This window comes from Salvelinus fontinalis, chromosome 37, assembly GCF_029448725.1.
Source record: "Salvelinus fontinalis isolate EN_2023a chromosome 37, ASM2944872v1, whole genome shotgun sequence".
In the NCBI taxonomy this organism is placed as follows: Eukaryota; Metazoa; Chordata; class Actinopteri; order Salmoniformes; family Salmonidae; genus Salvelinus; species Salvelinus fontinalis.
The window spans coordinates 32476143-32498074 of record NC_074701.1 but is presented as its reverse complement, the minus strand read 5'-3'; the positions used below and the strand labels follow the sequence as shown (position 1 = coordinate 32498074).

Sequence of the window (21932 nt, the reverse complement as noted above, 5' to 3'; positions counted from 1 at the left end):
TGGTACTGTTGTACTTTACTCACCAAGGACACATCTGCAGAACTTCCCGGGGGACTCTTTAACCAGCATGTCCTTGACGGGGTCTGAGAGAGGGCCGAGGATCACGACCGGCCTAGAGGAAACACACACTACCTTCTGGACCCGCTGGTACGCCAGGCTCACACAGTCTGAGGGGGAGAGACACACACACAATATACATGGTTACACACACACAACCAAATCAGTCAGTGGGGTAGCGTTACACACGACAGCCTAATACTTTGTCCATGTAAAGGTGTGTGTCCTCACCCTCTAGAAATGGTATGGAGTCTGTGCTAATGGCGTCCTGGGCCACCAGTTCCTTGCCGTCTTTAGAGCCGCTGCGTTTGTGCTTGTTTTTCCTCCTGAAGAAGGATCTCCTGGCGGCCGCAGACAGACTCTTACTGTCCTTGTCGTCCTTCAGCTCTGTCATACTGTGTCTACGGTAGAACTCCTGGTCCATCCTACACAGACATATACAATATAGTCACACAAGACTCGTCATGACACACGGAAGTTACCCAAATGATGAGGAGAGACTAACTGGTATCAGCTAATAACTTAGTAGTGTGTGTGTGTGTGTGTGTGTGTGTCTTACATGTATTTGCTGGGGATCTGTCCTCTCTGAATTCGCTGTGCGTTCTCATCCAGCTGCCAGACCATCCAGCTGCCGAAGCTGCCCTTTGGTAGAGTATCATCCACATAGAGGATATCATCCTTCTGAAAACTCAGGTCCAGCTCTGCCTCCGCAGTCCGCTCATAAAGTGCTCTAGAGAGATGGAGGGGGGAAGTACGGAGAGGGGGAGAGCGAGAGGAGGGGTGGAATGGAGAGAGGGTTAGTGTGTGTGTTCACTGTGAGTGTGTGTGTGCGCTCCTATGTGAGCGAGCATTCGTACCTATTCCCCTTCAAAGTCTAGCCCACTAAGGTTGGAGCCCCATAGCTCTTTTTCTCAGCATATCTGTGTGTGGGTCTATCTGTGTGTGTGAAGGCCCTGTTAGGGATGGGGCTGTGTGTGTGTCTATCTGTGCGTGTGAAGGCCCTGTCAGGGATGGGGCCGTGTGTGTGTCTATCTGTGTGTGTGAAGGCCCTGTCAGGGATGGGGCCGTGTGTGTGCCTGTATCTGTGAGTGTGTGTGAAGGCCCTGTCAGGGATGGGGCTGTGTGTGTGCCTGTATCTGTGTGTGTGTGAAGGCCCTGTCAGGGATGGGGCTGTGTGTGTGCCTGTATCTGTGTGTGTGTGAAGGCCCTGTCAGGGATGGGGCTGTGTGTGTGCCTGTATCTGTGTGTGTGTGAAGGCCCTGTCAGGGATGGGGCTGTGTGTGTGCATGTATCTGTGTGTGTGAAGGCCCTGTCAGGGATGGGGCAGTGTGTGTGAAGGCCCTGTCAGGGATGGGGCCGTGTGTGTGTCTATCTGTGTGTGTGAAGGCCCTGTCAGGGATGGGGCAGTGTGTGTGTCTATCTGTGTGTGAGAAGGCCCTGTCAGGGATGGGGCAGTGTGTGTGTCTATCTGTGTGTGTGTGAAGGCCCTGTCAGGGATGGGGCCGTGTGTGTGTCTATCTGTGTGTGTGTGAAGGCCCTGTCAGGGATGGGGCCGTGTGTGTGTCTATCTGTGTGTGTGAAGGCCCTGTCAGGGATGGGGCAGTGTGTGTGCATGTATCTGTGTGTGAAGGCCCTGTCAGGGATGGGGCAGTGTGTGTGCATGTATCTGTGTGTGAAGGCCCTGTCAGGGATGGGGCTGTGTGTGTGCATGTATCTGTGTGTGTGAAGGCCCTGTCAGGGATGGGGCTGTGTGTGTGCATGTATCTGTGTGTGAAGGCCCTGTCAGGGATGGGGGTGTGTGTGTCTATCTGTGTGTGTGAAGGCCGTGTCAGGGATGGGGCTGTGTGTGTGTCAAGGTCCTGTCAGGGATGGGGGTGTGTGTGTCTATCTGTGTGTGTGAAGGCCGTGTCAGGGTTGGGGCGGACATACTGACCCGGTCTGTGTGACTTCGGCAGGCAGCTGCTGCCATGCAGAGACTCAAGTTACATCCCGAATGGCACTCTATTCCCTATATAGTGCACTACTTGTCAATGGGCCCTGGTTCAAAATGGTGCACTATATAGGGAATAGAGTGCCATTTGGGACACAGAGTCAGCTTCTTACAGACTTCTAACAACGAACACCTGCACTGACCAACACACACCTACTCATCCACAGCCTGTAGTCTATGAGCTGTCCCGGTCTGCCTCGTGCACACACGCAAACTCTTTACAGGGGAATTTAACCAGGGGCTAATGAGAGGGCAAGTCTCCTCTGTTTTTCTGTCTGAAGGTAAACCATTCGTAGACAGACAGGACCTCTATAGTGAGATACTAATTGTAACAATGTTCAGAACAGAGCAATCCGCTGCTTTCTTGGTCTTCACAAACTGACTCCAAACCTGGCCATCTGTGGAGATATGGGTTGGGAACCATGTGTGGTTCGGCAAAAAGATGACATGGAACAGACTGATACATTTGCCAGAACACAGAATCACCAAAAACAATTTGACTGGGACCTTACTCATAACTATCCGTGGTCTAGAAAATGGTTATCTATGTTTTGTGAAACTGATTTGCAGTATATTCAGGAACAAATTACCAGGTGGTGTTAACCAAATCAAGGACAAGCCTTGTGGAAAAATGGGCAGTTGATTTTGAGTTTCAACCTGAACTTATAACGTACACTCAACGAGAACTACACCCCTGAAACATATGTCCGTCTGAACCTAACAAAAAGCCAAAGCTCAGTTTGTGCTCAGATTATGAATATAGAGATGGGTAGAGTTAAAGCCCCTGAAGAGGAGACATTTTGCCTACTGTGTGATCTTTGCACAAAAAGGGCAAAAAAAAATCAAGCTTGTCCGGAGAAGACAAGGTGAGCGCTACCATCAGTCCTGCGTCATGCCAACAGTAAAGCATCCTGAGACCATTCATGTGTGGGGTTGCTTCTCAGCCAAGGGAGTGGGCTCACTCACAATTTTGCCCAAGAACACAGCCATGAATAAAGAATGGTACCAACACATCCTCCGAGAACAACTTCTCCCAACCATCCAGGAACAGTTTGGTGACGAACAATGCCTTTTCCAGCATGATGGAGCACCTTACATTAGGCAAAAGTGATAACTAAGTCCCTCGGGGAACAAAACATCGATATTTTGGCTCCATGGCCAGGAAACTCCCCAGACCTTAATCCCATTGAGAACTTGTGGTCAATCCTCAAACTCCAAGCATTGATTATGCAAGAATGGGCTGACATCAGTCAGGATGTGGCCCAGAAGTTAATTGACAGCATGCCAGGGCGGATTGCAGAGGTCTTGAAAAAGAAGGGTCAACACTGCAAATATTGACTCTTTGCATCAACTTCATGTAATTGTCAATAAAAGCCTTTGACACTTATGAAATGCTTGTAATTATACTTCAGTATTCAATAGTAACATCTGACAAAAATATCTAAAGACACTGAGGCAACAGACTTTGAAAATTTATATTTGTGTCATTCTCAAAACTTTTGGCCACGACTGTACTACTCCCTTCACAGAACAGCGCAAACTGGCTCTAAACAGAATAGAAAGAGGAGTGGGAGGCCCCGGTGCACAACTGAGCAAGAGAACAAGTACATTAGAGTGTCTAGTTTGAGAAACAGACGCCTCTCACAAGCCCTCAACTGGCAGCTTCATTAAATAGTTCACGCAAAACACCAGTCTCAACGTCAACAGTGAAGAGGCGACTCCGGGATGCTGGCCTTCTAGGCAGAGTTCCTCTGTCCAGTGTCTGTGTTCTTTTGCCCATCTTAATCTTTTATTTTTATTGGCCAGACAGATATGGCTTTTTCTTTGCAACTCTGCCTAGAAGGCCAGCATCCCGAAGTCACCTCTTCCCTGTTGACGTCGAGACTGGTGTTTTACAGGTACTATTTAATGAAGCTGCCAGTTGAGGAATGTGCTTTTCTTTCAAAAACAAGGACATTTCTAAGTGACCCCAAACTTTTGAACGGTAGTGTATGTATATACACTGCTCAAAAAAATAAAGGGAACACTTAAACAACACAATGTAACTCCAAGTCAATCACACTTCTGTGAAATCAAACTGTCCACTTAGGAAGCAACACTGATTGACAATAAATTTCACATGCTGTTGTGCAAATGGAATAGACAAAAGGTGGAAATTATAGGCAATTAGCAAGACACCCCCAATAAAGGAGTGGTTCTACAGGTGGTGACCACAGACCACTTCTCAGTTCCTATGCTTCCTGGCTGATGTTTTGGTCACTTTTGAATGCTGGCGGTGCTTTCACTCTAGTGGTAGCATGAGACGGAGTCTACAACCCACACAAGTGGCTCAGGTAGTGCAGCTCATCCAGGATGGCACATCAATGCGAGCTGTGGCAAGAAGGTTTGCTGTGTCTGTCAACGTAGTGTCTAGAGCATGGAGGCGCTACCAGGAGACAGGCCAGTACATCAGGAGACGTGGAGGAGGCCGTAGGAGGGCAACAACCCAGCAGCAGGACCGCTACCTCCGCCTTTGAGCAGGAGGAGCACTGCCAGAGCCCTGCAAAATGACCTCCAGCAGGCCACAAATGTGCATGTGTCTGCTCAAACGGTCAGAAACAGACTCCATGAGGGTGGTATGAGGGCCCGACGTCCACAGGTGGGTCATACAGGCACGTGGAGGCCACACACACTACTGAGCCTCATTTTGACTTGTTTAAGGACATTACATCAAAGTTGGATCAGCCTGTAGTGTGGTTTTCCACTTTAATTTTGAGTGTGACTCCAAATCCAGACCTCCATGGGTTGATACATTTGATTTCCATTGATAATTTGTGTGATTTTGTTGTCAGCACATTCAACTATGTAAAGAAAAAAGTATTTAATAAGAATATTTCATTCATTCAGATCTATGATGTGTTATTTTAGTGTTCCCTTTATTTTTTGGAGCAGTGTATATATAAATAAACATACAGACATATAAACAGACAGTATCTCTATAGTGTAACAAAGGATGATTCTCCTGGATGTGGGACATAATTGCTTTAGATGAAGAGAGAGTTCCTCTCCATGGGCTTCACTGGTGCATCATGAAACAGGCATTTTGGAGACAGGTTGTGTGTGTGTACCTGATATAGAAGCCGTCCCCCGGTGTGTCTTTGACCATGTTGAAGTCGTCAGGTCGTTGTTGGACTCTGAGAGTGACCGTCTCGGCCGGCTTCAGCATCTCTACATACATCTCCTCCACCGTCTTGTTCTTCATATTCACTGACCCATACTGAGATAGAGAACTGGAATTTACAAACTCCTTTATTGGGTAAACATCATCATTACACAATTATTATTATTATTTTTTTTTAAATTAGGACAGAGGGAGGGGGTGGGGGAGAAAGGAGAGCGAGAGAGAAGTGAGGGAGGAGAGAGAAAAAGGAGAGAAGAGGGAGAGGGGGGTGAGAAGGAGCAGGACTGTGCGATACAGAGAGAGAAAGGGAAATAGAGAGAGAGAGAGATGAGTGATAGATTTTGGCAATGTCTAGACCAATCAATACATTAATTTCAAAGCCCTGGGCTGGTCCAGAGAGTAAAACACCGACTCCTTCAGCCTCTGTGGTTTTTTGGTTGCATGTCTGTCTATTGATTAGTGAGGAGGAGGGGGCAGAAGCCCCTTGAATGTTTGAAGTGTCTGTCTATTGATTAGGAGGAGGATGAGAGAGGAGGAGAATGGACATAGAGTTCTGTTCTGATGACAAGGCTCTAGGCCTGCTTGGAGAACAGAGATTAAATTGACAGAGTGGGAGCATGACAGGAATGGGACAGTACGAGTTAGCTGCCTGCGTATCTCTGTATAGAGATTGGCCGTGTAGGTACACCACAGTGTACAATGAGAGAAAGAGAGGAGAGGGGCAATCGATAAAGGAACAAAGACAGGCAAGGAAAACAGCGATGGGCTTTAGCAGGGATGCTGTATGGTGAAAAATGTTAATTCATAAAAAAGTTGTGATAGACCTTGTGTGTGTGTGTGTGTCCACCTACATGGTGGTGTATGTAACCTACCTCCAGTATGAGGTCCCCAGGCTGCAGGCCCTCTGGTCCCCTAGCAGGGCTGTCCTCCTCCAGACTCTTTACATAGACCCCCCGGAGGTTCCCTCCACACAGCCCCAGCCCCAGCTCTGCACCCTGGGCCCTGCGCACCGTCACCACCCGCGGCTCACACACCTTACGACTGCCCTCTGATGACACCCTGGAGTGGAGGAGGGAAGAACACGAATACCTTACCAAACAGAAATGTGTCTTCTGCGGTACCCAACCCTTGCAATATACACAAATCCACATGAAGTTGGAGAGGCTGGAGCAGTCAGAGGTGGACCCGTCAGAGGTGTGTGTGTGTTACCTGATGAAGCTGTGAGGACTAGTTGTAGGGGTGGTCTGTTTGGAGGAGGGGGTGAGTGTTCCTTCGTCTTGTTCACTCAGAGTGTCTATAGTAGAGTGGTTGTCTGGGGTGGTGGCTCCACTGCCCTGGGACGTGAACTGGCTGCTCACCGGCTCCAGACCAGAACTACACACGCAGAGAGAGAAAAACCTTAGTATGGGCTCCCGAGTGGCACAGAAGTCTAAGGCACTGCATCTCAGAGGTGTAACTACTGACACCCTGGTTCTAACCCAGGCTGTATCACAACCGGCCGTGATTGGGAGTCCCACAGGACGGGTTTGGCCGGTGTAGGCCATCATTGTAAATAAGATTTTTTTCTTAACTGACTTTCCTAGTTAAATAAAGGTTAAATATTGGTGCCATCTATTTAAATGGTGGTAAATGAGGCCTGTATATTTTATATGACTACGAGATTTGTCATGGCATGTCTGAGGTCAATTTTACATGCCTTTTTAAGTATGAAAGACTGACATTATCTTTGATTACCTATATATTTATGTAAATTAACCACTGGGAAGAAATGTCATTGTTTACCTGGATCGTGAGGGGTTTCCCAGCTGGTACATGTGGGGGTTGTATTGAGCCATAATGGTGATGGTGTCACACTGCTGACCAATGATCAGCCTGGCCTGCTGCTCTGTGGCATTACGCAGGTTAATACCGTTATACTGGAGGAGAAGAGAAAGTCTATATGTTACTGAAAAAAACTCACTGAAAATTAACAGCACTTCTCAATTCTACAGGTCATATTCAGGCATTAATTATAATTTTTTATTATTGAATATTCGAAACTTACAATATACTTGCAGTGAAGCCACTCAACAACTACACCATACAAGTCATCCAACAGATTCCCATTCAGAGCGACACACAGAAGCATCCAGGGTCAATGGCCTGCTCAAGGGCATGTTGACAGATCTCCCACCAGGCCAAAAAACGTGAACCCGAACCCTCCAAGATCCCCCCACAGTTCCCCAATAGCTGTCCCTCAACCATTCGAGACCACTCCCACAGTCCCCCCCAGGAAGAAAAATAAAAAACACAATTAATTCCATTCCCCCAAGAACCCCCCAATGCTCCAACAAACTAGAGAATGAAATAGAGAAAAAAGGAAAAGACAGACAAAAACAGCAAACGCTAAAAAAATTACAAATAAAACACAATAATAAATGTAAAACAAAGGACATCAAGGACAACTAAAATCATAACAGCAACTGTATATGTTTGTGTGCATGTATGTGTGTGTTCTTGTATGTGTTTATTTGAATGAGAGTGTGTGTATATGCATGTGTACAAACACCTGCACTGCATCAGCCTCGGGCAAACCGGCATTAGTTGTAAAAACACTGCCACTTAGTGTCATTCAAACGTACTTTTTATGTTTCATTTTGACTTTTATTTATAATAACTTTGACCATCATTCCATCTCCCAAGCAGCAACTCCACTCCCACTTGTCTCCAATTCCACATACCAAGCCTCAGCTTCCCTCAGCCCATCCCATCTATCTCTGCTGGCCACCCTCAGCTTCCCTCAGCCCATCCTATCTATCTCTGCTGGCCACCCTCAGCTTCCCTCAGCCCATCCAATCTATCTCTGCTGGCCACCCTCAGCTTCCCTCAGCCCATCCAATCTATCTCTGCTGGCCACCCTCAGCTTCCCTCAGCCCATCCCATCTATCTCTGCTGGCCACCCTCAGCTTCCCTCAGCCCATCCCATCTATCTCTGCTGGCCACCCTCAGCTTCCCTCAGCCCATCCAATCTATCTCTGCTGGCCACCCTCAGCTTCCCTCAGCCCATCCAATCTATCTCTGCTGGCCACCCTCAGCTTCCCTCAGCCCATCCAATCTATCTCTGCTGGCCACCCTCAGCTTCCCTCAGCCCATCCCATCTATCTCTGCTGGCCACCCTCAGCTTCCCTCAGCCCATCCCATCTATCTCTGCTGGCCACCCTCAGCTTCCCTCAGCCCATCCCATCTATCTCTGCTGGCCACCCTCAGCTTCCCTCAGCCCATCCAATCTATCTCTGCTGGCCACCCTCAGCTTCCCTCAGCCCATCCCATCTATCTCTGCTGGCCACCCTCAGCTTCCCTCAGCCCATCCCATCTATCTCTGCTGGCCACCCTCAGCTTCCCTCAGCCCATCCAATCTATCTCTGCTGGCCACCCTCAGCTTCCCTCAGCCCATCCAATCTATCTCTGCTGGCCACCCTCAGCTTCCCTCAGCCCATCCAATCTATCTCTGCTGGCCACCCTCAGCTTCCCTCAGCCCATCCCATCTATCTCTGCTGGCCACCCTCAGCTTCCCTCAGCCCATCCCATCTATCTCTGCTGGCCACCCTCAGCTTCCCTCAGCCCATCCAATCTATCTCTGCTGGCCACCCTCAGCTTCCCTCAGCCCATCCCATCTATCTCTGCTGGCCACCCTCAGCTTCCCTCAGCCCATCCCATCTATCTCTGCTGGCCACCCTCAGCTTCCCTCAGCCCATCCCATCTATCTCTGCTGGCCACCCTCAGCTTCCCTCAGCCCATCCCATCTATCTCTGCTGGCCACCCTCAGCTTCCCTCAGCCCATCCCATCTATCTCTGCTGGCCACCCTCAGCTTCCCTCAGCCCATCCCATCTATCTCTGCTGGCCACCCTCAGCTTCCCTCAGCCCATCCCATCTATCTCTGCTGGCCACCCTCAGCTTCCCTCAGCCCATCCCATCTATCTCTGCTGGCCACCCTCAGCTTCCCTCAGCCCATCCCATCTATCTCTGCTGGCCACCCTCAGCTTCCCTCAGCCCATCCCATCTATCTCTGCTGGCCACCCTCAGCTTCCCTCAGCCCATCCCATCTATCTCTGCTGGCCACCCTCAGCTTCCCTCAGCCCATCCCATCTATCTCTGCTGGCCACCCTCAGCTTCCCTCAGCCCATCCCATCTATCTCTGCTGGCCACCCTCAGCTTCCCTCAGCCCATCCCATCTATCTCTGCTGGCCACCCTCAGCTTCCCTCAGCCCATCCCATCTATCTCTGCTGGCCACCCTCAGCTTCCCTCAGCCCATCCCATCTATCTCTGCTGGCCACCCTCAGCTTCCCTCAGCCCATCCCATCTATCTCTGCTGGCCACCCTCAGCTTCCCTCAGCCCATCCCATCTATCTCTGCTGGCCACCCACTTCGAGTTTCAACGCAACACATATCTTTCAACTATGCTATGATGCTTAACGTACAATTTCAATCTATCTAATCCACAGATTGCGAGTTGAAGATAAATACTTTTACTAAGAGTATTAGTAATTGACTGACCCGGTCTCTCCAGATGTCCTAACAGTACTATTTCTAGGGTCAATTTTGTAATGCTGTAATCAATTGGTTGTACTCTTGGATTGAGCAGACCTTTCTGTACAATTCTGATAACGCCATGAAGGACATAATTCTCCCATTCCAATATCATTTAAGAACAAAATACCCTTTTCAAACATCTTTCCCATAAATAAAGATATTTTATCAACCAGCACATTTGAGTTCAGCCATAATATTTGTTCTATCTTTTCAGGGTGATGAAATTGAAATTGTCTGTCTCTGCAATATTTGTTTGGGGAAAAAAATCATTTTCAATTAATCGAAAATGAGACATGGCAATCTGCACAAAGGCAAAAAGGCAATTTTTAAACAATGGATAAGCGTTTCTTAGTAATCTACTTGATAACCATTCAATGTTCAATTAAAACTTTTGAATGAGTGAAGCTTTTAGAGAGATGTTTAGTGCTTATATATTTAATAATCTCAACCCACCCAATTCATATTTGTTATATAGATGGTTTAGCATCCCAGATAAAGCTAAATGTTTTTTGCTCATATGATTTGAAAAATGAATCAGGAGTAGGCAGCGCCATAAGTAAGTGAGTAAACTGATATGACTAACGAGTTAATCAGGGCAATTTTTTCCATAAATAGACAGGTATTTACCTCTCCGTGGTTGCAGTATCTTATCTATTTTTACAAGTTTTCTATTGAAATTCATTGTGGAGAGCTTATTTATATAATTTGTGATATGAATACCGAGTTGACCTATAAAATGGGCTGATGGTGAAGTAGACAAACTGCAGGGTAATGTAAATTTTGTATTTTTTGAGGATCCAATACGTAATATTGTACACTTATCCTAATTAACTTTTCTGTACTCTCTGGACTAAAACCTTTCTAGATATTCAATGAGACATTGCAGGATCTAGCTTGCGGACTTAATATAAAACTTGAGTCGGCGCCATACATGGACACCTTTGTTTTTAAGCCTTGGATTTCTAATCCTTTAATGTTGTTAATGGATCGGATTTTAATAGCTAGCATTTCGATCACCATATCTATTCGTTATGGTCACAGCGGACACCCTTGTTTAACTCCTCTTGACAATTCAAAACTCTGAGAAGTAGCCCGTTAATTACTATTTTACACCTGGAAATTACCGAAATTGCAAAAATCCATGCATTTATAAATTAAAGCCAGTCTTACTTTATCAAATGCCTTTTCAAAATCCGCTATAAATACCATTCCTTGCTTCTTATATGTTTCATGATGTTCTATTATTTCTAGTAGTTGTCGTATATTATCTCCAATGTATCGTCCATGTAAAAACCCTGTCTGATCAGGATGAACAATACCTGATAAAAACCCTTTTAAATTCTGAGTGCTATGCATTTTGCTAGTATTTTTGCATCACAACATTGACGTGTAAGGGGCCTCCAGTTTTTTTTTTAGCTAGACTGGGTCTTTATATTTGCCATCTGGGTCTTGTTTTAATAATAGAGAAATCAGACCTTCATGCCGAGTACCTGAGACTAGCATTTTATAGGAGTAGTTAAAATAATCTAACAATGGAGCTCTTAGTATATCAAAAAATACTTGATATACCTCCACCGGTATGCCATCAAGCCCTGAGGTTTTTCCAGACTGAAAGGATCAAATAGCCTCAAAAAGTTTCAGGTATTAATGTGTGACTAAATCATTCTGGATAAGAGCGTCTGCTTCAGTACCAGTCGTATGTTTGGACACCTACTCATTAAAGGGTTTTGCTTTATTTTTTACTGTTTTCTACATTGCAGAATAATAGTGAAGACATCAAAACTATGAAATAACACAAATGGAATCATGTAGTAACCAAAAAAAGTGTTAAATCAAAATATATTTTATATTTGAGATTCTTCAAAGTAGCCACCCTTTGCTTTGATGACAGCTTTACACACTCTTGGCATTCTCTCAACCAGATTCATGAGGTAGTCACCTGGAATGCATTTCAAATAAGGAGGTGTGCCATGTTAAAAGTTCATTTGTGGAATTTCTTTCCTTCTTAATGCGTTTGAGCCAATCAGTTATGCTGTGACAAGGTAGGGGTGGTATACAGAAGATAGCCCTATTTGATAAAATACCAAGTCCATATTATGGCAAGAACAGCTCAAATGAGCAAAGAGAAACGACAGTCCATCATTACTTTAAGACATGATGGTCAGTCAATCCGGAAAATGTCAAGAACTTTGAAAGTTTCTTCAAGTGCAGTCACAAAAAACATCAAGCTCTATGGTGAAACTGGCTCTCATGAGTACCGCCACAGACAAAGAAGACCCAGAGTTACCTCTGCTGCAGAGGATAAGTTCATTCGCGTTACCAGCATCAGGAATTACAGCCCAAATAAATGCTTCAGAGTTCAAGTAACAGACACATCTCAACATCAGCTGTTCAGAGGAGACTGCGTGAATCAGGCCTTCATGGTCGAATTGCTGCAAAGAAACCACCACGAAGAAGAGACTTGCTTGGGCCAAGAAACACAAGAAATGGACATTTGACCGGTGGAAATCTGTCCTTTGGTCTTGTGAGTCCAAATTCCACATTTTTGGTTCCAACCTCCATGTCTTTGTGAGAAGCAGAGTAGGTGATCGGATGATCTCCGCATGTGTGGTTCCCACCGTGAAGCATGAAGGAGGTGGTGTGATGGTGCTTTTCTGGTGACACTGTCAGTGATTTATTAAGAATTCAAGGCACACTTAACCAGCATGGCTACCACAGCATTTTGCAACGATACGCCATCCCATTTGTTTTTCAACAGGACAATGACCCAACACACATCCAGGCTGTATAAGGGCTATTTGACCAAGAATTAGAGTGCTGAATCACCCGACCTCAACCTAATTGAGACGGTTTGGGATGAGTTGGACTGCAGAGTGAAGGAAAAACAGCCAACAAGTACTCAGCACATGTGGGAACTCCTTCATGACTGTAGGAAAAGCATTCCTGGTGAAGCTGGTTGAGAAAATGCCAAGAGTGTGCAAAGCTGTCATCAAGGCAAAGGATGGCTACTTTGAAGAATGTCAAATATATTTTGATTTGTGTAACACTTATTGGGTTACTATATGATTCCATATGTGTTTTTTCATAGTTTTGATGTCTTCACAATTGTTCATCAATGTAGAAAATAGTAAAAATACAGAAAAACCCTTGAATTAGTAGGTGTGTACAAACGTTTGACTGGTGCTGTAAATTACTATAATGTTTTATTCCATTAATTGGAATAAACTTCATCACAGAATCACATTGACAATTTCCTCCTGAGCTGAAATGGATTTGATCCTTAACCCTGTCAGGAAGAAATGAAACAGGAAGTTACCTCGAGGAGCTGGTCGCCGTACTCCAGGCCGGCCTGGTGGGCGATGCTGCCTCCCGTCACCTTGGAGACGAAGATGCCGCCGTTCTCGCCACCGACAATAGAGATGCCCAGAGGCTCCGCCCCTTTGTGAACGATCACATTCCGAGGTTCCTCCAGGTACGGCCTGATGGGAGGGATGAGAATAAACATCAGGGCTACATGTCAACTCCCCGATAAGGGTCTGGACAAAAGTAGTGCACTACATAGGGACTAGGGTGCTATGAAACGCACATGTTGATTTTCACAATACATAGGCATAGTTCATACATAGAGCCATATTATATATCACAGGAAGGACCAACAGCCAGAAATAAAAGGGACAAACAGCGTGCTAAAAGATGAAGACAAGCAAAAGGTGGTGAGGTGGACTCAGAGGTAGCTTCACACTCAGCATCGCGACTAGGATTGGACCCAAACACACACAGAATGCCATGCCATCTGCAAAAGGGCACGGACCTTCAGTAGCATGCAGCTTCAGTGAGAATGACTTTACACATGAAACAAGGGGCCACGTAATTTCAAACAAGTCCAATCATACAAACACAATTGAGAGACAGCACACATCAATCTATCAAATCTGGATCAAGAGGAATAGTTGAGCAGGTTTTCTGGATCTTTGAAAACCTCGCATGCACAGACCCGTTTGACTGGAAGGTGGGATTTAGGCCTAACTGCTGTTCGGGTTGAGAAATACCACACAACACATGCTTTATACATCCTAGGTGTCTAGACCAAATCTCGATGGGCTCTCTCCTAGTAACTAGGCCTCAGGGTAGGGGTTGTTTCTGGACAGGCCTGGGTCTCTCTATCTCAAGCATGTTAAAAGTAAGATCATCTGTGTCTGAGGTGGATCCAACGAACCTGAGGCTCCTGAGAGAGGAGAACCTCGGCCTAGCAGCCAGAGGGATCCTCAGAAAAGACCTGTTACGGTACAGAGACCTGAAGACATTTACAAACATGGCAGATAGAAGAAAAGAAATGAGGGAGGAGAGAAAAGCAGACAGGGCAGAGGAAGAAAGACAGCAAGGTGGTGAAAAAGAGAAAATATGCAGAGGCCAAACAGTTCTGCTGTGAGAAGAAAAACAGAAAAATACACAAGAATACTAACCTGGTTCCTTCTGTGTGTGCTTTAGCAAATCCTTCTAACATCGTCATTCCACTGGCATAGTCAGGGGAGTTGGCTAAAGCACAAACAGATCTGGGACCAGGCTACAAAGAGAAATGACAGCAACATACTGCATTTACCAACAGCATTATAACTGATCTATAAACAATGCATCACACACTTCCTATTTGTATTATTCTAGACCAGTGTTTGCCAAACCTCTCCTCGAGTACCCTCAGCCTATTCCAGTACATGCACATCTGATTCAACTAATAAAGGACTTGGTGATAATTTGACCAATTGAATCATGTGTTCTAGTACTGGAACAGAGTCAATACATAGAACTGCTGGTGGCGGGAGGTACTACAGACATGGTTTTACACCTTCCTGCCCTTTTCAAAATCATTTCCCTCCCCCCCTTGTCTCCTCTTTTCCTTCCTACCGGTCTTTACTCCGCTCTCCTACTGTCACAGGGCTGACAGAGATTCTGGGCAGGGTGGAGATAGAGCTCTGTGATTGGCTGCTGGCAAAGGAGGAAGTCTCCAGGTTGAGAGGTGAGTGGGGTGGAGTAATGAGGCTGGGGCTGCTGCACTCTGAATGGGACAGGGAGCCTGGAGGCGAGGGGCCGGGGAGAGAGGAAGGGAGATAGAGGGGAAGGGAGAGGGGGGGGGGGGTGGAGAGAGGGGAAGAAACTTAAAATGAGATGAGAATGTACTTAATCAATCCCAAAAGGAAAATGTGTTTGTCATTCTTACAATCATAGTAAAAACAATTAAAATACTCACAACAGTTAAAACATGGTAGTAGGACGACAGGGAGAGAATTGGTCCATAGTTCCAGTATCATTTCTCAGAGGGGTAATCAGGTTGGAAATACCAGACACAAGCATGTTGACCCCCAGCTTAACTTCGCGGGACCGAAAATCTATACGATTAACCAAGTGTTTCCCTGAGTTTAGTGTTATGACTGTTTTCGTCCCACCTCTTTCAGCAGTAAATTACAGCACCTTTAAATGAGCTGTTAACAGGGCTGTCACATTCTCCTCCGAGAATACATGAGCGTAGTCAGCTGTTTGACTTGGAATAAGTTATTTACTTGAGTGTAAAATCAGTGCTCTAAAGGCCCATTGGGTCCAGCGTCAGAAAATATTGGTAGAGATGCCCAGTATTCAGGGAACAGGAATCTTAAAAGTTAATACATTCATTCATCCATCCAGCCATTTGTTAATTCATTCATTTTCCCAACCAACCACCCACCCATTTCTTTGTTCAATTATCCATCCATGCATAAATTAATCCGTTCATTCATTCATTGCTCTATCGATTAATGTACCTCTGTCAGAGCCCAGCATGGACCGTGGGTAGCGGGGAGTGGAGGGGATCTTTATCCTCTCTGTCCGGTACTGGACGTTACTGGACCAACCTGATGGAATAGAGGAAAAGTCCATCAGTGTGTGTGTGCACTGTATAATATGAGTATTGTGTGTGTGGCGTGCGTGCGTGGGTGACTGACTGACCAAGGCCCAGGCGAGCGCTGGAGGGTAGTGAGTTGGTACCATGGGAGGTGCTGCTGCTGCGTGACGAGGACGATGAGTAGTCTGCTGCTGGACGCTTCTGGCTCAGGTCTAGGCTCAGACGGCCCTGGTGCTGCGGACTGACACACACACACATAATTCATGGGTTGCACTTAGCGTCATTAACGCACGCCATAGTTATAAAATGCATCTTGAGGACTGGTGCACGACTGAAAGTGCTACTCAATGCATTCTCAAACAGGACGACATTTCAAAAGAAGGCAACTAATTAGTAGGAAAACCTTTGGTCATTACTGTAATGTCGTCACAGACTTCACATGTTGTTCAACGTTAGCTAGCTAGCTAAGATTGAGGGGAGAGCATTTTACCTAGCTAACATTAGCATTGCTAGGTATTTTTAACAAACTTTCCTTACTAATAGCAACCTTGCCATCTGTGTAAAGTAAATTTGACTACATTATAATGATGACCAAGTTGTTTCCTACTAATTATTTGCCTACTTTAGCAATGGCATCATATTTTTAAGCCACTATACTGTAATTTAGACGAAACAGTCATTTGCCCCCGTTAAGAATGACTGGGCATCTTGGTTTTCGGGCAGTTATTCTGTCTGGGGTATTTACCTGTGGTGTTGGTTGTTGTGCTGGTGTTGGCAGATCTGGGAGGAGACAGAGGGACAGTTGTTGGTGTGGACTCTGTGGCTGCGGACTGTGTATACTGGGTTCCTTATCACAGCAGTCACTGCTGGACACGGGGCCAGGCCACGATGGGCCGAATCTGAGAACATAACCACACTGGTTAGATGGGGGGAACACACTGGTTAGATGGGGGGAACACACTGGTTAGATGGGGGACACACACTGGTTAGATGGGGGACACACACTGGTTAGATGGGGGACACACACTGGTTAGATGGGGGACACACACACTGGTTAGATGGGAGGAACACACACACTGGTTAGATGGGAGGAACACACTGGTTAGATGGGAGGAACACACTGGTTAGATGGGAGGAACACACTGGTTAGATGGGAGGAACACACTGGTTAGATGGGAGGAACACACTGGTTAGATGGGAGGAACACACTGGTTAGATGGGAGGAACACACTGGTTAGATGGGAGGAACACACTGGTTAGATGGGAGGAACACACTGGTTAGATGGGAGGAACACACTGGTTAGATGGGAGGAACACACTGGTTAGATGGGAGGAACACACTGGTTAGATGGGAGGAACACACTGGTTAGATGGGGGGGAACACACTGGTTAGATGGGGGGAACACACTGGTTAGATGGGAGGAACACACTGGTTAGATGGGGGGAACACACTGGTTAGATGGGAGGAACGGTTAAGAGCGTTGGGCCAGTAATTCGCTGGTTCCAATTCCTAAGCGGACAAGGTGGAAAAATCTTGAGCAAGGCAGTTGACCCCCAAAAACAACTGCTCCCCGGGCCCTGAGGACATGGATGTCGATTAAGGAAGCCCCCTGCACCGCTCTGATTGAGGGGTTGGGTTAGATGCAGAAGACCCATTTCAGTTGAATGCATTCAATTGTACAACTGACTAGGTATCCCCTTTTCTTTTTGATGCGTGCGTGTGTGTGTGTTTGTGTGTGAGAGACTCACTTGCAGGCAAGGTACCGTTGTAGACTGTGGTGCCGAAGCCCACACTCTGTCTGTGGGAGCGGTTGGGGGAGGAGCGAAGCATCTCTCTGGGCTCTGGAGAGTGATCATCATTGGAGTAGCTCTTGTGATTGACAGATACAGAAATCAATTAGTTTAATGATGATAAACAGAAACAGCAGGAGAATAAGGAGAAGGACCCATTTCAGAGTGTTTGGATGACAATCACAGTTCAATGACCAGGAGCAGAATCAGGAAGAGGAGGAGACTAAAGGAGCCGTTTGAGAGTGTTGGGATGGGGCCACACCCCCCGGCTCAGCACTGTGAGACATGGTCTGCTTATTGCCTGGAACTCTGTGCAGAGGTATCAAGCAGTTTCTCTCTTTGTGTTTTGAGACATAAGACGCATCTCTATAGTCTTAAGTGGCATCCTCTCCTCTACTTGATCATAGTTGATGTTAAACATAGTCTTGGAAGGTGCACGCAACATAAGAGGATGCCTTCACCTGTTCAGTTCTTTAACGTCACTGTAGATGGAGGAGAGGCAGCCTTTAGGGTAGACTATTGTGACCGGCCCTCGTGAAAAGCACTATAGATAGCATCACATTAATAACAAACTGACCTGAAAGGAGGGCAGGGTGATGGACTGGGGGGTCATCCTACGTCTGAGCGCTGGGGCAGATTTAGGGCGGAGCCTCTTTACCTCAGGCTCCCTACCCCTGGTTCGACCAATGTCCTCGTCACATGACTTCCTCTGTGTCAGGACCTTCCCGTCCAGGAAGTAGTGGTTCCCATTCCTGTCCCTTTCTCGTTCCCCACTGCTCTCCCCCTTAACTACGGAAACAGCCTCCCCTTTGGCCCCATCGGAGGTAAGCGTGCAGTCGGAGGCAGAGCTGCTCTGCTGTTTGTGTTTGAACGAATCGTTGCGGGTGGGTGGAGTCGGAGGTGTGACCGTAGAGGAGGAGGAGAGAGACTCCGTCTTGGAGGGCTGCGGGGAGTGGGCCACCAGTTGACTGGGCGACAGGTACTCCATCTTGGAAGACTGGGGCGTCGTCTCAGGCCGTGGTTTGAAGGCATCCGGGTTGAAGATGGACTTCCTCTGTTTGGGCGACTTGAAGATGGACAGTTGGGTCGGAGTCATCGCTGTGGTCGTATCCACGGCGAAGGACATCCCACCTACGATCACCTTAGGCCAGGTGCCGCCACTTTGCTTCCTCTCCAGGGTGGTCTCCATGGTGATGCAGTCAGCAGGGTTAGAGGGGTCATAGGTGATGGGGGGTGGGGGTGCCTTGGCGTAGGGGGACCCAGAGCAGCACTCCTGGAAGGCGCTGGGGCCGTAGCGGCCCGGGGGACCCAGACCGAGGTCAGAGGACGGCCGAAGGCTGGTTGAGTGGAGAGACCCCATGGAAAAGGGCTTCCTGATGTCCCCGTACACCCCCATCCCTTCCTCAGGTTCACCTGCCCCGCCCTTCCTCCTCTCTCCAGGGATGTTGACGTTACAACCCCCCCCTCCTGTGTCGGGGCAGAAGATGTCTGTCTGTGTGGAGCTCTTGTGTTTGAGGCTATTCCTGGAGAGTACCTCGGAGAGACGGCCGTTGGACGATGACTCCCGCAGGCTCTCGAAGATGCTCTGGCCCGACCAACTGTGAGGGAAGAACTGGGGACATAAGAGGATAGAGGACAGAGAAAGAGGTGTGTTAGGAATAGTGAACACATTTACTTTTCCCCCCCAAAAAAGTATTACACTATCCTGAAATCTAGCCACTGCAGCGTAGCAGTGGAGGCTGCTGAGGGGAGGACAGCTCATAATAATGGCTGTAACGGAGCAAATGGAATGGCAATAAACAATGTGTTTGATACCATTCCTATGATTCCACTCCAGGCATTACCACGAGCCTGTCCTCCCCAATGAAGGTGCTACCAACCTCCTGTGCAGTGCATTAGTATCTAAAGTGTTTGTTATTGAGAAATTCAAATCATCGTCCGAAAACGAGTGCCCTCTATAGCATCAAGTAAGGTTGTTTCAGACTCAAGGAGAACTAAAATGCAAGGCTAATTTGAGGCCAGTTTGCAGTGAAGTTTAGATTCACCTTCAAGTCAAAGCTCTATCCTAAATGAGAATGTTATGTGGCACCACATTGGCTGGAGGAGAACTTTAAGCCAGTGCGTATTGAAGGAGCTTAGTACAAGGGGCTAGTTTAGATTCACCTTCATGAGAGAGAGGCTTAGAGAGTCCCTACAGTTCCTCAGCAGAGTCTCACACTCCGTCACCGACTTGTTGTCCAGAGCGATGCCGTTGATCTGGGGACAACAGAGGACACGCTCAGAAACACACTACTCAAACTACACCTTTCTCAGACACAAACACACATTCTGCTAGGTTGTCTTGCTTTCAAGCTAGGTTGAGAATGAACCTAACCCTAAGATATTCTCTGCCCCCGAAGAACAGTGCTAGAGACTGGAGTCTGCCTTCCTTCCTGCTGCAGCGGCTCTTCCATCAAAAAGGCGGTCCAGCGGCTCTTCCATCAGAAAGGCGGTCCAGCGGCTCTTCCATCAGAAAGGCGGTCCAGCGGCTCTTCCATCAGAAAGGCGGTCCAGCGGCTCTTCCATCAGAAAGGCGGTCCAGCGGCTCTTCCATCAGAAAGGCGGTCCAGCGGCTCTTCCATCAGAAAGGCGGTCCAGCGGCTCTTCCATCAGAAAGGCGGTCCAGCGGCTCTTCCATCAGAAAGGCGGTCCAGCGGCTCTTCCATCAGAAAGGCGGTCCAGCGGCTCTTCCATCAGAAGGGCGGTCCAGCGGCTCTTCCATCAGAAAGGCGGTCCAGCGGCTCTTCCATCAGAAAGGCGGTCCAGCGGCTCTTCCATCAGAAATGTAGTTCCCACATTTCAATGACAATAGGACTGAGGCGAATTCTAAAACATACTTGAGGGGAGAGGGATCGCAGGGAGGGAGAAGAGGACATTTGGTAATAAATGCAAGCCTGAGTCTTCTCTAAAAAGAGGTCAGACTAGTGAATATTTAACACTGTACTGTTTGAAGCAGTTTATTCCATCTGTGGGGCTGACAGCTTAGTCTGAGACATTGGAGTAATGAGCATTAGTATATGCAGATTGTGCACTGACTGCATGTCGCTCTAGGGTCAGCGCGTTCAAGTCCTTTCCCTACTAACATCATTAAACATCTACCGTATATGCGAAACATAACCTGCTACTACATTCATTAACAACTACAAGCACATCTTATAAGACGATACACAACCATGATTGACATCTGCAGGCATCTGATCCAACAGTTGCTAATCACTAACACTGAGCGGTCATCTCCCATATCAGCTAGCCTGACTTTACTATTGAAGGTGAGGGTATCAACTGGGTGTATCCCAAATGGCACCCTAAGCCCTATATAGTGCATTACTTTTGACCTTGGCCTAATGTGCTCTGGTTAAAAACAGTGCTGCATGTAGGGAGTAATAGGGTGCACTACTGCGACACAGCCCTGGTCTGCCATTAGAGGTGAGTGGGGAGACATCTAAGCCCAGTAGCTTTATTAAGCAGCAGAACTTCACCATCAGGATCTGGAGGATTATGCTTTCTGCTGCAGTTGGTGGATCATGATTAGAGAGCAGGTCATTCTGCTAGGTAGAGTGATGACTGGCTATGATTCTGTTTGTCACTAAGTCACTAGAGACATTAATTTTATTTCACCAGGTAGGCTAGTTGAGAACAAGTTCTCATTTAGCAGTTCGACACATACAACAACACAGAGTTACACATGGAGTAAAACAAACATACAGTCAATAATACAGTAGAAAAATAAGTCTATATACAATGTGAGCAAGCGAGGTGAGATAAGGGAGGTGAAGGCAAAGAAAAGGCCATGGTGGCGAAGTAAATACAATATAGCAAGTAAAACACTGGAATGGTTGATTTGCAGTGGAAAATGTGCAAAGTAGAGATAGAAATAATGGGGTGCAAAATAAATAAATAAATAAATACAGTAGGGAAAGAGGTAGTTGTTTGGGCTAAATTATAGATGGGCTATGTACAGGTGCAGTAATCTGTGAGCTGCTCTGACAGCTGGTGCTTAAAGCTAGTCAGGGAGATAAGTGTTTCCGGTTTCAGAGATTTTTGTAGTTCGTACCAGTCATTGGCAGCAGAGAACTGGAAGGAGAGGCTGCCAAAGGAAGAATTGGTTTTGGGGTGACCAGAGAGATATACCTGCTAGAGCGCGTGCTACAGGTGGGTGCTGCTATGGTGATCAGCGAGCTGAGATAAGGGGGGACTTTACCTAGCAGGGTCTTGTAGATGACCTGGAGCCAGTGGGTTTAGCGACGAATAGGAAGCGAGGGCCAGCCAACGAGAGCGTACAGGTCGCAGTGGTGGGTAGTATATGGGGCTTTGGTGACAAAACGGATGGCACTATGATAGACTGCATCCAATTTATTGAGTAGGGTATTGGAGGCTATTTTGTAAATGACATCGCCGAAGTCGAGGATCGGTAGGATGGTCAGTTTTACGAGGGTATGTTTGGCAGCATGA

At 47.0% G+C, this 21932-nt stretch overlaps 1 protein-coding gene across 8 annotated transcripts in view; it reads right to left on the bottom strand.

Moving 5' to 3' along the window:
* LOC129836539 (disks large homolog 5-like) overlaps positions 1-21932 on the bottom strand; it is a 110232-nt gene that overhangs the window by 16290 nt on the left and 72010 nt on the right. For 4 of the 8 annotated variants that reach the window (XM_055902861.1, XM_055902868.1, XM_055902864.1 and 1 more), the window contains 16 exons: positions 19605-19697; positions 18019-19053; positions 17400-17520; positions 16396-16549; positions 15755-15891; positions 15571-15660; positions 14681-14849; positions 13995-14072; positions 13095-13257; positions 6990-7123; positions 6417-6581; positions 6080-6266; positions 5155-5303; positions 617-787; positions 289-482; positions 24-167 (listed from right to left, as the gene is read on the bottom strand). In XM_055902861.1, the coding sequence (XP_055758836.1) occupies positions 24-167; positions 289-482; positions 617-787; positions 5155-5303; positions 6080-6266; positions 6417-6581; positions 6990-7123; positions 13095-13257; positions 13995-14072; positions 14681-14849; positions 15571-15660; positions 15755-15891; positions 16396-16549; positions 17400-17520; positions 18019-19053; positions 19605-19697 (3184 nt within the window). The remainder of the gene's footprint in view (positions 1-23; positions 168-288; positions 483-616; positions 788-5154; positions 5304-6079; positions 6267-6416; positions 6582-6989; positions 7124-13094; positions 13258-13994; positions 14073-14680; positions 14850-15570; positions 15661-15754; positions 15892-16395; positions 16550-17399; positions 17521-18018; positions 19054-19604; positions 19698-21932) is intronic. The other 4 variants (XM_055902863.1, XM_055902865.1, XM_055902869.1 and 1 more) reach the window with 4 other exon arrangements.